This window comes from Dermacentor silvarum, chromosome 1, assembly GCF_013339745.2.
Source record: "Dermacentor silvarum isolate Dsil-2018 chromosome 1, BIME_Dsil_1.4, whole genome shotgun sequence".
NCBI lineage: Eukaryota > Metazoa > Arthropoda > Arachnida > Ixodida > Ixodidae > Dermacentor > Dermacentor silvarum.
Window position 1 is genome coordinate 152,931,034 of NC_051154.1, and position 16,696 is coordinate 152,947,729.

Below are 16,696 nucleotides of genomic sequence, written 5' to 3' on the forward strand. Positions count from 1 at the left end.
AATGATGAAGAATTCTATGGAGTATACAACGTCCTGAATTTCTACACAAGCAGTGCAACACGCCAAGGGTTGAATATGCTGAGCACTGGCTGTGCGAAGGGATAGTCCGGACAGGGGCATCATGGCTTTCCGAAGTAAGCGGCAAAGTGTAGCGACCATAACACATACGGCTGCTCCTGTGTCCACGAGTGCAGACGCGCGGACACCGTCGACAAACACGTCTATCACATTGGATGGGCTGCAATGAGGACTTGTGCACTTCGACGTTGCCGCAGCCCTTGCCTCTTGGACTGTGACTGTTAGTTTTCCTCATCCCAAGGGGCTCCATGAGGCCGCATCGGCGATAACGAGCGCCGGCGTGGAGATGAGGAACGGCGAGTAGTTCGGCGGCGGGCGGTATGTCGGTGACACACCGGATGGTGGGTCGTAATATGGACGGGGCGCACGGTTCGTCATGGAGGCTTCGACGCTCGGCGGCTGCACACGATTACAGAAACGGGCCACGTGACCAGGCGTAGCCGCAGGCAAAGCATATAGGCCGGTTGTCAGAGGTACGCCACCGGTTCGCTGTAGGTGGTCCCGTCCACGTCGGAGCACGCCCTGGATGGAGCGGCTGGTGATAGGACTGTATAACGGGCTGCACCGGTGGCCGAGCCACGACGTCGGCATAAGTGAGGGGCACGTGAGCAGAGAGTGGGTGGGGCCTCGCGACGACTTCAGCGTAGCTGAGTGGTGCTGGTGCCGGGGCTAGTTGGGGTGGTGCCACGACCTCGGTATAGCGCGGTGGCACAGGCGCAGGAACATGGTGGTGTTGGTCGGGCAAGACCTCGGCGATTTCTTGCTCTATGGCGCGGCGGAGCGGAGGCCCGACAGTCGAAGCGGACTGTGGCACATGCGGTGGCTGAGCAAATGGTACCAAGGAGAGTTGGCGGGTGACTTCCTCCTGAATGAATGCCTTCATTTCCGCAAGCAGTGCAGTCTGGTCGAAGGTGGTAGCCAGACCAGCAATGGTTCGTCGCGTGATGAAGACCGACGAGTCAACGAGCGCTGCCTGCGTAGCTCCTCGTAACTTTGGCATAACGTAACGATCTCCGTGACGGATTGCGGATTCTTAGCGAGCAGCATGTTGAAAGCGGCGTCCTCAATTCCTTTCATAACGTTTCTGATTCTATCCGATTCCAACATCGTCGCGTCCACGCGCTTACACAAGTCCAGGATATCCTCGATGTAGCTAGTGAAAGACTCTCCGGGCTGTTGGGCTCGTTCGCGCAAGCGGGCTTCTGCTCGCACCTTGCGCGCAGCAGGACGACCAAACACGGCTACTAAGGAGGTCCTGAACGCGGACCATGTCGGAACTTCCGTCTCGTGGTTGTTGTACCAGAGGCTTGCCACGCCAGCGAGGTAAAAGAGCACGTTGCCAAGTTTCGCGGCATCGTCCCATTTATTGATGACACTTACTCGCTCGTACGTGGATAGCCAGTCCTCCACGTCGGTGTCGTCGGTGCCACTGAAAACAGGAGGATCCTTGTGGCGAGGTAGACCAGAGCACACGACCGAGGGTGAAGGAGGCGCTTGCTGGGACGTCGGCTGAGATGCGTCCCGAGACATGGTTGAAGAGAGAGGGTACGGGATCGAAGCTCCAGGATGCGTTCGAGCGTAGCACTCTCCACCACTTGTAAAGGTGTTTATTGCACAGAGGCGTTAGGGCCAACCGTTGGATCAGTTCAAGGAACCGCGAGCGCGAGCGGCGTAGTCCGAGCGATGCACTGGAGAGACTGACCCACTAGACAGCGCTGATAAGGATGCCCTACTGCATCGTCCCTCTTCTTCACTACATACGCAAAAGTAATGCGCTGTCAAAGGAACGCAAAATCAGAAAAATCAATAGCATTTTAGAGCAAATTGTCATGCAGTCAAGTGCAATTTATATACCAAAAGATATTCTGTTGATGTTCCAAATCTGGAATATGTGTTTGTGTGCCTTCACTAATTGCCCTGTGCTGGACTGTTGCAGGCCAATGAAGGTTTGAAACCAGCAGTTCAAGCCTTGCAAGACAAAGTAAAAGATTTGACTCCACCAGCAGCAGAACCGGAATCATCAGATTCTCCTCTGCTAAGTGTACCTGTACCAACACCTATGTGACAAAGGCTACATCAGAAATATAGTGTGTTGGTTGGTGAGTAACACAACTTGTCATGCACTGTTTATCTCTCCTAACAGCTACAAGCACTTAAAAAGGAAACGAAAATTCGTTTGCTCCGCAATCTTCACCCTGCGTTGTAGGGATTCCTTTAATTTCCACATTATTCATTCTCGAATACTGCTCTAGATCAGCCACTCTTTTTTCTAGTGCTTCATTACGTGACAGGAGCGCCCTGTTTGAGGTTACTAGTTCTTCCTGTTTTAGTTTCATCGTGTTGAGTTCTTTGCTCATGAACTCAACACTTTCGCAAAGCGAAACATGCTCACCATGCCTCAAGAGATGCAATTTTTTTCGCCAATTCCGCTGTAATAGGCATATCGGAATATACACACTACAAACAGTAAAACAAGACGTTTGGGCAGCAGTTGCGGCAGAATAAACCTTAAATAGTGTACAGAAGTAATCAACCAACCTGGTGACAAGAAGAAATTGTCTTAGAAGGGGGATATGCCACCGCAACTGCTGCTGCCAAATTGAGTCAGTGCCGTTGATGCGTCCTTATATGGTCCTCATTGAAGTCACGTGCAGTCCGCGCAGACGCAGCAGGCAGTACAGGGCCCAGACGCTTGAATGCCCTCGCAATGAGTGCAAGCGCACGTGGAAATTATATCTCACGGTGGCCACAGACGACGCAGGAACCAAGGACGAGCAGGAACCCAGGCAACTGATCAACCTGGTGACAAGAAGAAATTGTCTTAGAAGGAGGACATGCCGCCGCAACTGCTGCTGCCAAATTGAGTCAGTGCCGTTGATGCGTCCTTATATGGTCCTCGTTGAAGTCACGTGCAGTCCGCGCAGACGCAGCAGGCAGTACAGGGCCCAGATGCTTGAATGCCCTGGCAATGAGTGCAAGCGCACGTGGAAATTATATCTCACGGTGGCCACAGACGACGCAGGAACCAAGGACGAGCAGGAACCCAGGCAACTGATCAACCTAGTGACAAGAAGAAATTGTCTTAGAAGGGGGACATGCCGCCGCAACTGCTGCTGCCAAATTGAGTCAGTGCCGTTGATGTGTCCTTATATGGTCCTCGTTGAAGTCACGTGCAGTCCGTGCAGACGCAGCAGGCAGTACAGGGCCCAGACGCTTGAATGCCCTCGCAATGAGTGCAAGCACACGTGGAAATTATATCTCACGGTGGCCACAGACGACGCAGGAACCAAGGACGAGCAGGAACCCAGGCGAATATCTGCATACAAGATGTAGACTATATCTCATGATGCTTGCCATTGTGAGTGAATGTGCTCACATTTCCTCTTCCCTAAGTGTAGGGTAGCCAACTAGGCATGGCCTTGGTTAACCTCAATGCCTTTTCTTCAACTTTCTCTTTCTTGCCATTGTGAAAAGAAAAAGCCTTGGAATTTCTCATGTATTTCTGATGGGACTTCTACTGTGCTAAAGCAGTGAGAACAAGTACAGTAGAACTCCGCTGTTACGTTTTTCACGGGACCGTAAAAAAAAAAAAACGTAAGAGCCGGGAAACGCAAGAGCCAGGAAACAGGAAAAATGTTGAAATGGGAGTAGTGTTGAACTGCACACAACATTATTTTCATTCTTACGTGCGACAAAAAGTAGTTTCGCCCGACAGCCGAAGTATCGATTGCGATGAGCTATACAAAGTAAAAATAGTAGTTTTATAGTCTGTATAAACTTGTAAACATTCGGTTATTAACTAATTAACAAACATGGTGTCAGCGCCCACAGGCAAACACGAACACATCACACTCGATGAGCGCGGACACGCGCAGTTAAGCGCCGCTGCAGAAGCGAGCGAAGTGAACCTCGTGCTGTTGTCTATCGCTTCAACCCAAACTGAGCGCCGAGAACACGCAGCACGCACAAAGCCACGAGCCGTAGACGCACCTACACTGCGTAGAATCTGCCCCCACGCAGATCGCTTTCAAGATACGGCCCGCGGGACCGCGCGCCGCCGCGCAGTATGATGCCAGAGCACAACGCTGCCCGCTATCCCCCCCCCCCCCCCCCCTCGCTCCCTCACTGGTGCCTCGAGTGCAGCGGAAGGAGGCACGCTTCCTCCCTGCTTTTCTTTCGCGCGCGAGACGCGGTCGTCGGCTCCCCTCGCACGTTTTCACTCACACATTCAGCATACGGCTGTGCGGCTTCCCTCGCACGCTTTCACTCGCACATACAGCATACGGCGCGCGGCGACGTATGCTGTATGTGCGAGTGAAAGCGTGCGAGGGGAGCCAACGACTGCGTCTTGCGCGCGAAAGAAAGCATACGGCACGCGGCGACGGCGTTACCGCCCTTGGACTTTATACGGAGCATCAATGAGCCAAAACCAATTTTAGGGCCGCAACACGTCATAGACATCATCTTTAGATAGCAAAAGCGGATATCAAAGGCCATACTTTTGCTGGCGTAAACCGAAAATACGTAATAAATGTCGCCCCCAGCACTTAGGGCGGCCAATGCCATCGTCAAGCAACCAAGCCAAGCGACATGAAAAGTCAAAATGGCCGCTCAGGCCGGCGCGGTGTGGCAGTTCGCAACGTATGATGCGGGAACGGTCCCACAGTTGCAACGTAACAGCGGGGTTACCAATGCATTGGGTTCTATGGGAGCTGTGCCGGGACCGGCCGAAAACGACGTAACAGCCGGGAAAACGCAGCATCCGGGAACGTAACAGCGGGTTTCTACTGTAGCTGTTATCAGAAGGGAATAGGAAAAGACATGTGAACATAATTGAACAGTGGCATATTTCCTTTAAGCTTTTATTCAAAACATTTGTGTCGCTTGCAGTCCCTTAATTTGCCAAGGAAACGAGAACAGTGCTTTTCAAAAGTAATTTAGCATTTCGTCTGCTATCAAGAACATATGTGACAGATTACAGCAATGTGGTCACGTGCTCGAAGATGGCAGTGCCCATGTAATGGCACTGTAAGTTGTCTTTATTTAGGCTTGTGAGTACATATGAATGGACAGATTTTCACTAGGTGACATGAAATAGCGCATACAGTAAAACCTTGTTAATTTGACCCTCATTTGTTCAGAAAATTGGACTCGTCCTCTGGTCCTGGCAGGTGTATGCATTACTTAATGGAATCAAACTTGTTAATTCGGATGTATTTGGCTGTACACTGGTTAATTCAGAGAACTCTATGAGCTCGGCGAGCGCATAGCACCGCTTATGCATGATGCAAAAGAGTGAAAACAGTGCTAGCATCCAAACAAAACGAAGCGGCAGAGTCCCCATCACCATCAGTGGAAATCGTATGTGAACAGCAGGTTTGCCCCCTTATAGCCCTTTCTTGCATTTACCGCTGTGCATAACACCTCGTTGGCCGTGTGCCTTTATAACTGCTTAGTCGCCATCCGTGATCGAGTCGATAGCGGCCAGGGTTTCATTCGCTGCGTTTGATGCAAACAGTAGTTTTGTTTTGACTTGGCGCATGCGTTGGCAGTATGCTACAGAACTACTTATTCGCCATCCATGATCATGTTGATAGCAACCGCAGTTTTGTCCGCATCAGTTGCAGCAAGCAGTTTCATCTTGACAGAGTGCAATGGCTGTGCACACAATGTCAAACACAGCGGGAACTGTCAAGGATGAAGACCGCTGGCTGCATCGCGGTAGACAAACCATTTGTTGACTCACTGGCAAAAAAATTACGAAGATGTGTGCACGGTTGTGCAAAGCGTGTCTTCGACGCTGCAAAGGAAGTTGCGACGCCTTTGTCACAGCGAGTGCTAATTAGTAACAAGATGCCAAAATATTGCAGCTTCCTCACTGCTTTTGTGCAAAATAGAAACAGGATTTCCCGATTTATTCAGTAAATGAAAGCTTGTTAACATAGTAAGCATTTGTTTAGTGCTTTCTTGATACCCTCGATAATTCAGCATTCAGTAAATTCTGACATTTTTTTGCGGTCTCGTGAAATTCAAATTAACTAGCTTTTACTACGTCGTGTTTTATTGCAAGATGTAGTGTTGCACCATGTTTTGTATTGTCACTGGTTGAGTAAAATGATTTCAACCTTATCTTTTGCAGGTTGCATCGTGCCGGCTGTTGTTGTTGGTTGCTTTGTGCAGGCTGTTGGTGGCTGCAGCTTTGTTTTCCATTTTGCACTGGATGGTAAAGTTTGACACTGTTATGACATTTTTCATCCACGTTAGATCATGTAAAACATGTGATTTTTTTTTACTCTTGCATGCGGCTTGTTAAATAAATGCATTGAAAATAATGCAACTCTTTTTTTTCGCAATGCATTCGACCCTCAACTACTGACCGTTATGACAGCATCACCATTTCCACAGCAGTTTACACTTCCTTCACCAGCACAAGTTCATTCAATAAACAGTTCTTTCTCACCCAACTGCCTGCTTACGTCCGTCACTTCCACGTTACATTCCCATCGTATGCATTTTTTATGCCATAATTTTATGTATGTTTGCTTTTTCTTAGTGCCTGTTTGCTTAACTGTGTAGTAGATGATGGCTGTATCTCTCATCTGAAAATTTTTAAGCCCAGGCAGATGGAATGTACCTTTGGGCTGCTGTGGTGGGGGATCAAGGTTTAAAACCCATTATAGGATGCACAATTTTATTTTCAAGTGGGTGACAGCTTCTTTCTACTAGGCAAGAAAGACAACAATTGCACGCCATCCCCATGGAGGTATGCAAAAAACAAATTTTTTTTTTTTATATGTGTGAATGCAATGTGGTGCCATTGACAGCATAACTGATATGAAGTGATTACACGTGCCAGAAATTAAAGTAGAAAAAATTCCAGCAGCACATCTGGTGTGCGCATTGGCGGCGTAACAACAGAATTAAGGTACAGCATTCTACGTTTGACTGCGCTTGCATGGAAAGCCCAATAACTGTTGAATGGTATCTTTCGGCTGGTCATTTTCAAGCAGTCCAGAACGTAATGAAAGGTGGTCCCATCTTTGGCTGGTTGAAAAAGCACTCGCAATTTTTTTTGGCTGATTGCAAACAAGTGATCTCGAGAGTGCTCGGAGGCTAAGTACTTAAGCTGTGACCATTGGATCTGCTCGGAGATCTGGTCAAGCAAAGGTCACATGATGTCCACATCTGCAGCAGCTACCGTGCTTGTGTAAGAAGAGGGCAGTGCCCAGGCTGTTTCCTTCTATCAAAATTCGCCCTTCGTACTTGCTGTTAAGACAGCAAGAAAGTGATATTTGTCTTTATTATTGAGGCCAGTACCAGGTGGTGGCGCCACAGCATTTAGTATTGATGATGTGGACTGCTCTAAGAGAGCAATTATTCAATGCAGCATTGATTTATACGTGATAACGATATGCAAAATAGTCGCAGTTTCACCCGAAAGGCAAAGCATTAATAGCGATAGCAAATCATTGGACAAATTAAGGTGCTTTCTTTTTATCGGCCATGTAAATTGCAGTAAACATGGTGTTGCATGCACGGACGCACAAACATATCACTCGATGACCGCAATGCTGTCGTAACATTAGCGGGGAGCGAATGCTTCGTGTTACTGCTCGCTTCAGCGTGGCTCCGAAATTTTTATTATGCAACCTCCAACACTATAGTACTTCGTTTCATACGTAGTGTGTAACACTGTAAGGGCTAGCAAGACTTCTTGAGTTGCTGCATGTGCACCAAGAAATAGTTTAGTGTTTTTTACCGGCAATTTTTTGAAATAGTTCTTTATTTAGGTTCGGTAATGAATGAAAAAAATACCTTTAATGCGAAATACGAAGGTAAACCAAAACTAAAGGCAATTTTGTGTTTTGGCAGGAATAAATGAAGGCCGCATGTGTCTAACATCACCGCATGTGTACTTGGAGTGCCGTGGAAATAGGAGTATCTATCATTGCCCCGCCCCATTCACTCAAGTGTCGCGGGAAAAAAGGGGTTAGATGTATAAATGCACTGCTTCCAGATTGCACCAATGAGGAACAGTGCGCTGTAGTGCACTTTCTGTGTTCAGATGGAGTCCAACCGGCTGATATGCACCGTAGGCTGCTAGCGCTTCCCCATCCTCCGTACAGGTCCGATCTGGTGCCATCAAGTTGCCACATTCGGCCTTTCGAAAGAGGCACTGGGTGGTCTTCAGGTCAGTTAACGAGGTCTGGCAAACAGTGCAGGCATGGCTTCATGAGCAACCAAACATTTCTTCATGGATAGGATACTGAAGCTGATTGCACAATACCAAAAGTGCATTGCTATGTAGGATGCACATGTAAAAAAGTTGTATGTATAGTTCTTCCTGTGCGTAAACAAAGACGTGAAAATTGCCTTCAATTTTTGTTTACCCTCGTATATTAATAAACTGGTATATGGCTGTAATCCATTATGATCATTTTGCTTTTGGTTGTTTTCCTTCTTGGGTTTTTAAACAAACTTTAAAAGTAAATTTTTGTTGCTTGAAGCACTTTCATCAGACTATATATTTTCATCCTGTGCATGGCGCATCATAGCCTTAGTTGCTTTTGCACCATAAAAGCCTTACATAACTAACTAACCTTCTCGGGTTTTTCTTTTCCAGCCTGTTGCGGCAGTTTCACGCGAGTGTGTGCGACAATGAAACACGCCGAGTGATATATTTTGATTGCCGAGCTTCTTGCGTAGTTTCCACAGCATTGTCCGCTATGTGTAAAATAGGAATATAGGCGCCCGAAAAGACCACGCTTGAAACCCGGAGCCATCTCTGCTCGACCCAACGTTTGTACCTGCCGCTGATTACCTCCAAGGTACAGTGCCCATGGCGCATGACAGCCATGGGCAGCCATGGCCTGGCTAAGAGGAGACGCACGCTCTCCTACCCTAGAGCGTGCTTGGTCACATGAACTGCAACATTAGGTGCACACAGGAAGACTGCACGCATCAAGCCACCATCCTCGGCTTCACGGTGGTGCTCGGCTCACTCGCAATTGCAGCATACGGTGTGCAGGCCACTTATTCATATTGAACTTGGACTTCATACAGAACATGGCGACAAAAATTCTCGGTGTGTTCGTCGTGGTACCACGGATCATGCGGAGCACGGTCCATGCGTGTTACAGTTGTATCACACAAAGAAAGTTAGCTCTCCGGATAGTTTCTGCATGGTATTTAGGAAGCCGCAAAAAACAACTAGAGTGCTATGTCTGGCTCGTCAGTTTTTGACGTACCCGCTGTGGTGGCTTAGCGGCTATGGCATTGCACTGCTGAGCACGAGATCGCGGGACCGAATCCCGGCCGTAACGGTCGCATTTCGTTGGGGGCGAAATGCGAAAACGCTGTGTACTATGCTTTGGGTGCACGTTAAAGAACCCAGGTGGTCAAAATTATTTCTTCTCCAGCCGCTTTTCCCCGGGTCATGTCTTGCAAGGCCCTTCTAACTTCATCGCTAGTTATAGAAGGAGCCCCTCTGTATCCTGCTCATCATTACTTTGAATGAAAGTAGCTTGGCTGCTCTGGGTACTGTACAGATCAGTATGGAATTCTTCCGCTGCTTTTACTATGTCATCGAAATTGCTGATATTACCCTGCTTATCTTTCAGTGCATACATCTTTCCTTGTCCAATGCCAAGTTTTCTTCTCACTGATTTCATGCTGCGTTCATTTTTTACGGCTTCCTCAATCTTTTAGACAAAATAATTTCGAATAACCCTTACTTGCTGCTTGTTGCTCAGTTTTGACAGTCCAGCGAATTCTATCTGATCTCTTGAGTTGTACACTTTTTCATCAATTACCTCTATGTTATCTTCATCTTCCTGTTCTAAAGCTGCATATTTGTTTGCATGATTGTTGTCTGAATTGGTCTGCTTACCCTTACTGCGTTTTGGTTGGCCTGTTTCTTCTTGACTAATTTTACTCTTTCTCTCCAAGTTGAGATAAATCCTACACCTCACTAACCTATGGTCACTTTACTTTACCTTACCTAACACTTCTACATGCTGCACTATGCTGGGATCGGCAGAGAGTATGAAGTCTATTTCATTTCTTGTTTTTTCATTAGGGCTTTTCTGGATCCACTTCCTGTTGCTACGCTTCTTGAAGAAGGCATTCATTATTCGGAGGCTATTCCTTTCCGTGAATTCTACCACCATCTCTCCTCTAGTTTTCCTAGAATCAATGCCGTAGTTGCGAATTGCTTGTTCACCAGCCTGCTTTTTCCCCACTTTTGCGTTGAAGTCGCCCATGACTACAGTATACTGAGTTTGCACCTTTCTGATCACTAATTCTAAATCTTCATAAAACTGTTCTATTTCTTCATCATCGTGACTGGAGGTTGGAGCGTAGGCTTGTACTACTTTTATTCTATACCTCCTATTCAGCTTTATTATGACTACTGCTGTAGAATTCATTAATGTTGCCCGCTATGTCCTTATGGATTTGAAATCCTACCCCGTATTCTCTCTTATCTGGAAGACCTCTGTAGCAGAGAATGTGGCCTTTGGTCAGCAGTGTATAAGCCGCACCAGTTCTTCTAACCTCACTAAGGCCAATAATATCCCAGGCAATGCCTGATAATTCCTCAAACAGCCCTGCTAAACTAGCCTCACTCAAGAGCGTTCGCGTGTTGAACATTGCTAAGTCCAGTTTCCAGTGGCGGCCTGTCCGGATCCAGAGATTCTTGGCACCCTCTGCCGGGTAGCAGGATTGACCGCTGCCTTGGTCAGGTGCTCCGCAGCCGCTGGGGACTGAGGGCCATGGGTTAATTGCAGGGGTCATGAGGGAGGTAGTGGCCAAATACTGCACCAGGCAGGCCAATTCCTGTTCTGGTGAGGGAGTGCCTTTGTTAAAGCTTAGTGGGCCTTCCTAATTTGATTACACCTGGACTAGTATAGCCCCACTAGCGCTCGGCAATTTTTTTTTTTTTTTTTTTTTGCCGGTTCAGGCGCAACTCCGTGCCTGAAAATGTAGTGGACCGGAGGAGGATTCGAACCTATTACCTTCACATTAGAAGCCCAGTGTTCTACCTCTGCTGCACGCCACCACTCGGTGATATATATAGAATGGTATATGGAAGCCATAAAAATAGAACTCTCGAAGTGGGTGGAGAAAAATGATGTACTGGGGACTACAGAATGAGTTCAAATGATCCTTGTTCAGACCAGACACTCTTAGAGGATAATATGTTTGTACCAATTAACTCAGTGCATAGAGATTTCAGTAGCTCAGAATAGACATTTATGGATAGCATTTCTAGATATCAAAGGAGCCTACGACAACGCAGACAGGGAATTGTTATGGGATATTTAGCACCAGGCACAGATGAGGATTTCGTGAAGCTGCTGAGGGAGATATTAGACACAACTGAGTACAAATTGTATGGGAAGGCCAGAAATTAAGTGGTGCAAATTCACCACGGGGTGAATCAAGAAAGTCCTCTGTCTTCATTGTTAATCACTTTGTGTTAAGGGGATAGAAAGACAACTTGAAAACAGTAAATTAGGGTTTGATTTATCCTACATGCGTAATGGACAAACAGTGCAACAGAAGGTCCCCGGATTGATGTATACTGATGACATATTGCTGCTAGCGGAGGACAATGCAAGACATGTAACTGTACTTGCGCTTATCTGTGGCAATGCAGTGACAAATCTAGGCCTTAAGTTTAGCACAGAGAAATCGGAATTATGATCTTTGATGAAGAGACGAGTAATTACGTGGTGTCAATTCAACAGCAAGTCATACCCATAGTCCAGCAATATAAATACCTCAGCGTATACATAAACGAAGGAAAGACTTACCCAAGCACCCACGAAGATAATCTGAAAATAATGGGGAAGCGGAATGCAAATGAAACATGGAGCACTTTGGGGTCTTAATAAGTATGGGGTGGTGCGTGGAATCTGGAAGAGTAATGGTGCCAGCGCTAACGTTCGCAAATGCCATTCTGTGCTTAAAATCAGACATCTTGTTGAGGTTGGAAGTTAACCAAAGATTGGTAGGCGGGTTGGCTTTGGGGGCCCACGGTAAAAGTGCAAATGAGGCAGGGCAGGGTGACATGGGTTGGGCCTCTTTTTAAGTCAGAGAGGCGCAGAGCAAAATTAGTTCTGAAGAAAGACACAGGAACATGGATGAAAATAAATGGGCGGCTAACGTGCACAAGTATCAGTACCTGAAAAGCATGGACACATAATGGAGGAAGAGGTCAGGAAAGTTGGCAACCAAGTACAGGGTAATTGAAAGTGTAAATAGGTGTGCCAGGTGTCATCAGAAAGAAAACTCAAAGAATGGAAACAAAAAAATCAAAGCCCCTTTCTTAAGGAAAGATTGTTGAATGCGAAGCTTTCTTCCATGCAAACTGAATCAAAGTCGAAAGCCAACGACCACGCAACGAACCTAAGAAATGCTGAGCGACCCGATGCGATACATATGTGTTTTGATTGCTTGTTTAGAATTTATTTTTTGAACGTTCAAGTTAAGTTTTGTCAAGTTGCATAGCCTTTATTTTAGATCATGTAGCCGTTGATTACACGCACACATACTTTCATGGACGACTCTACACTTGCACATTATTGCCTTGTGATTGCTGTGGTAGACGGTCAGAGGCTCTGCCATTGCCGATACACGGGATCGGCCTTACTGGCATGATCGCACTCATGCCTACGTTCGCATACGGCAGCCTCTTCTACCGTGCGCTGCATCCGCGGCCTACCCATGGTGACGGCCGGGATCGAACGCATTGCGTGACGCGCGTAATGCAATGCAGATATATACAGATCGTCTGGGTAGCGTGGCGTTGCAGTTCCCATTGTTCTTATCGGTACTGCGAATGTAAACTGTAGCTGTAAACTGCGAATGTAAACTGTAGTGTTCTATGATACGTATGTCGTGCACCGTTATTCTATCGTGTGCACAGATGCGCTGATAGTTCCATTGTGTAAGTTGGCTTTCCTGCAGTGCATTTTCGGCGCTCACAGACGAATCAGCAGTGAGACATAGAAAGCTTCGCTTTAAAAAAGACCATGGAGAATTACAAGAATGGGAAGAAATAATATAGTATTTTAGCTCGAATACTTTTTCTACACGGACACAGGTACCCAGGAAGCATAAGTTAGCTAGCTTTATACAGCTTGAGCAGGCTAGAAGCAGCTAGCGCTGTGTCAAGCTATAGTTTAGACGTCTTCAGCAGCGCAACGAGTACGAGATCACAGGATCGAATCCCAGCCACGGCAGCCGCATTTCGATGGAGGCGAAATGCAAAAACGCCCGTGTGCTTGCGTTGTGGTGCACGTTAAATAACCCCAGGTGGTCAAAGTTAATCCAGAGCCCTCCACTACGGCGTGCCTCATTATCAGAAATGGTTTTGGCGCAGAAAACCCCAGAAAGAAGAAAGAAATGTGCACTACCTCCGGGATCGGCCCACGCAAGAGGCCGTGTTTCTTTCAGAAAACTCTCCTTCGTCATAGCGTTTGCCGGTAAACATTACGGTTACATAAGCTGCAGGTTTATTCATCACTATGCACTGTATTAAAACATGATCACATAATTAACACTCGCAGGGGTGCGACTACAGGCTAAAAATAAGCGTAACCACAAAAGAACACAAGGTGCATTTTGTTTGTTGAATATAGTGAGCTATCACATTTACACTGTTTCCTTGGCATAAGCCTTTGAGGTGCTGTGTACACAACTGTGTATGCCAAGGTGGTGCATCAACAGCTAAGACACTGATGAAAGTAATGACATAAAATATGTCACATACATCTTAAAACATTTCTAATTGGAATTGTGCTGTGAGTTTGAATAACATGTGCAAAATGCTTTAGTAAAATGAGTGAGAATGTAGACAGTTGGTTATTTTTACTCGGTGTGAGTATTTCGTTATATGCAGCAGGCTCACTTCTTTTATTGTTTTGCACAATTATTTGCACCAGGCACAATTTTCAAGTGACTGGATAGGTGCTTTTTCAAGCCTGCTGGACATGAAATAACTGATGTTCTCATATCTGATGTTCTTGCAGTGAGTTTTCACATGGAGTCAACATTCTCTAAAACATGACAAAACACACTAAATGATTAAAAATTGTTAATATATTTTGCAGCTGAATGCGTTTTACGATTCTGAAAATGTAGGAGATGCAATTGAGGTTTAAATCAACAAAATCAGTTAGTGCCTAAAAGGGTTAAGGCTGTTTAATAGCTATTATTTTGCTATTCTAACTTAAGTAGTCATTTGTGCTACTACCTGTATCAGCCGATCAGTGCTGTCTGAATTTCAGAGGCTGCTAGGAACTACCCAACGTGTGCTAATATGCTGTCACACTCTATCAAAACAGTGGCAGATAGACTAACAAAACTGCCGCTTGAGCATCATTTGCAACTCAGAAGTAAATGTGATGCAGTTTATAATCTTAATTACATAGAATTCTTACTGTCTTTTCTGACATATATGAAAGTCAGCTGTACTTGTATTTATTGGTGGAGAACTTTGTAGCTTTTTGATTTAGCTATAAATTTAAGTCTGAACTCTAGCTTGTCAAATTGTGATGTTTAAATGCTGTCAGTTTGAGGAAAGGAAGTTTTGTGTTGTGCTATTTGTCAGTAAGGAAATAGGACTTTCACTTTTGAAATTTACCATATTAAATGTGAATTTGACATCAAAACAATGATTGCGAGGTTGTTTGTCATTGTTTGTGCTGACGAGAGATTACTTAGTTTTTTTTAGAAATATACCACAAAATTTTTCAAATTTTTTTACCAATAATGGATAGCTGTCAAGTAGTAATTATGCTATGGAGCCTCTTTTTTTATTCTGGGGTTTCATGTTCCATATGCTATGGAGTCTCAATTCCTTGTTTAATAATACAGAACTATTAATAAATAATACATTACCTTTTAGTGTGACAGCTCAAAACATGCACCAAGTGTAGTGTGGCATCCAACATGGAACAGAAGCCTATTCATGTCGCCAAAACTCAACGTGGGAGTCTCATGGTACCAGACACAACTAATCCATATGCACACACTATGACCACGCTGCGAAAACAGATATTTCAGCACTCTACAGGACAAAAGGGGAGAGAGTCCTCCTGCATTTCAAAAATAAGCGCGCCATTGGAAGGGTCCATTTGACGACTTTTAGTGACAAGGTCATTATGTCACCGTCAACCACTGCATTCAGCCAACTTGTCAGTCTCATGCTTGAGTTGTTTGTGACACCGCATGAATGCTATGGTTTCGGTGGTGCGAATAGTCTCCTCCTTCACGTCTAATATAGTGCTACACTAGGAGCACATCTTAAACTAGCTGCATAAAATGTGATGTAACAATTATTTGTGGTGCTCAAGGAATTGAGGCTCCATGTCATAAATGTGGGGTCAGCAACTACCTAAGAAAGCACAAAAGTGGGACACAACATCTGTGTCAGTGTTCCTTTAATGAATTTCCCCTATGTGCATTGCTTAACTTTAAAAGAGAGCAATAATTTTGAGAGCAACACTGTTGATGCCTTGTTTTAACTCGTGCAGAATACTAGAAACCATTGATTCCGCCAATCCCTGTGTAAGCAGCTGCATCTTTCCCTGAGGTGGCACGAAGAAGCAAGTTTCATACCCGTGATCTCATCGACCAGCTTTCTTCATGGGAGTCCTAGATGTCAGTAGAAGATTGCAGCAAAATATTCCAGGGTGAAAATCAAGCCTCTCCGGTTAGCAGAAATGGTGGGTCTCCTAATCAAAACATGGCTCCAGGGCCGACAATGAGCTCTTTGTGGTACCCCAGCCACAGTTCAGTTGTAATTCCAATTGGTAACTTTTGAAATCACCAGATAAGTTTTTTTTGTGTGTGTATGTTGTGACAATGGTATAGTTTTTGCAGCCATGATTTAGGCAAAATAAGTCTTTTAAAACAGTGGTCACTAGAAAGATTTATTCAAGAGAGCATTGTAAATGCACCTTCGCTGCCTTTTAAGCTTACAATTCCTGTTCATTCCCTGCGCTGTTTGCTTTATTTTAAAATTAAGTGGACTATATTAAGTGATGCTCTCCGAAAAGCTAATTGGTCCCTTTAGCCATTTTATAAACATTAATTACCATTTTAACTAAGACAATTCTATTTTTTGTGGCATTGATAATTAAGATTTCTGAGTTCTCTGTAAAGAAGTTGCATTTACTAAGGACCCCACTGTATTATTCATGTTCATGGCAAGCATACTGAATCACATTTGTATTTATGAAATAAACTGCATTTTTTACTGCTTCCTTAAGCATCTTCTTCTTTCTGGGGTTTTACGTGCCAAAACCAGTTCTGATTATGACGCACGCCGTAGTGGAGGGCTCCAGATTAATTTTGACCAGCTGGGGTTCTTTAACATGCACTACAACACAAGCACACGGGCGTTTTTGCATTTCGGCTTTATCGAAATGCGGGCGCCGCCGCCGGGATTCGATCCCACAACCTCGTGCTCAGCTGCCCAACGCCTTAGCTAACTGAGCCACCGCGACGGGTTCCCTTAAGCATCTACGAGCCATTATGGAAGGTTAAGCCTGTCTAGAGACAGGAAACAGCCTTTCTGCAGGCTGTTTTGTCTTGCTTAATAGGCACT

General features: G+C 45.5%; 1 protein-coding gene and 1 long non-coding RNA gene across 2 annotated transcripts in view; both read left to right on the forward strand.

Annotated features, from left to right (window-relative positions):
• The window catches only part of LOC119436247 (negative elongation factor B-like), an 89,896-nt gene extending 83,356 nt beyond the window's left edge, over positions 1-6,540 (forward strand). The window contains exons 11-12 of the mRNA XM_037703038.2: positions 2,015-2,177; positions 6,218-6,540. Coding sequence (XP_037558966.1) covers positions 2,015-2,143 — 129 coding nt within the window. The 3' untranslated portion in view covers positions 2,144-2,177; positions 6,218-6,540. The remainder of the gene's footprint in view (positions 1-2,014; positions 2,178-6,217) is intronic.
• A 3,686-nt stretch (positions 6,541-10,226) lies between these two features.
• Positions 10,227-16,342, forward strand: LOC125940455 (uncharacterized). The gene is made up of 3 exons (XR_007463675.1): positions 10,227-11,159; positions 14,375-14,480; positions 15,621-16,342. It is a non-coding gene; the product is annotated as an uncharacterized LOC125940455 (long non-coding RNA).
• The last annotated feature ends 354 nt before the right edge of the window (positions 16,343-16,696 follow it).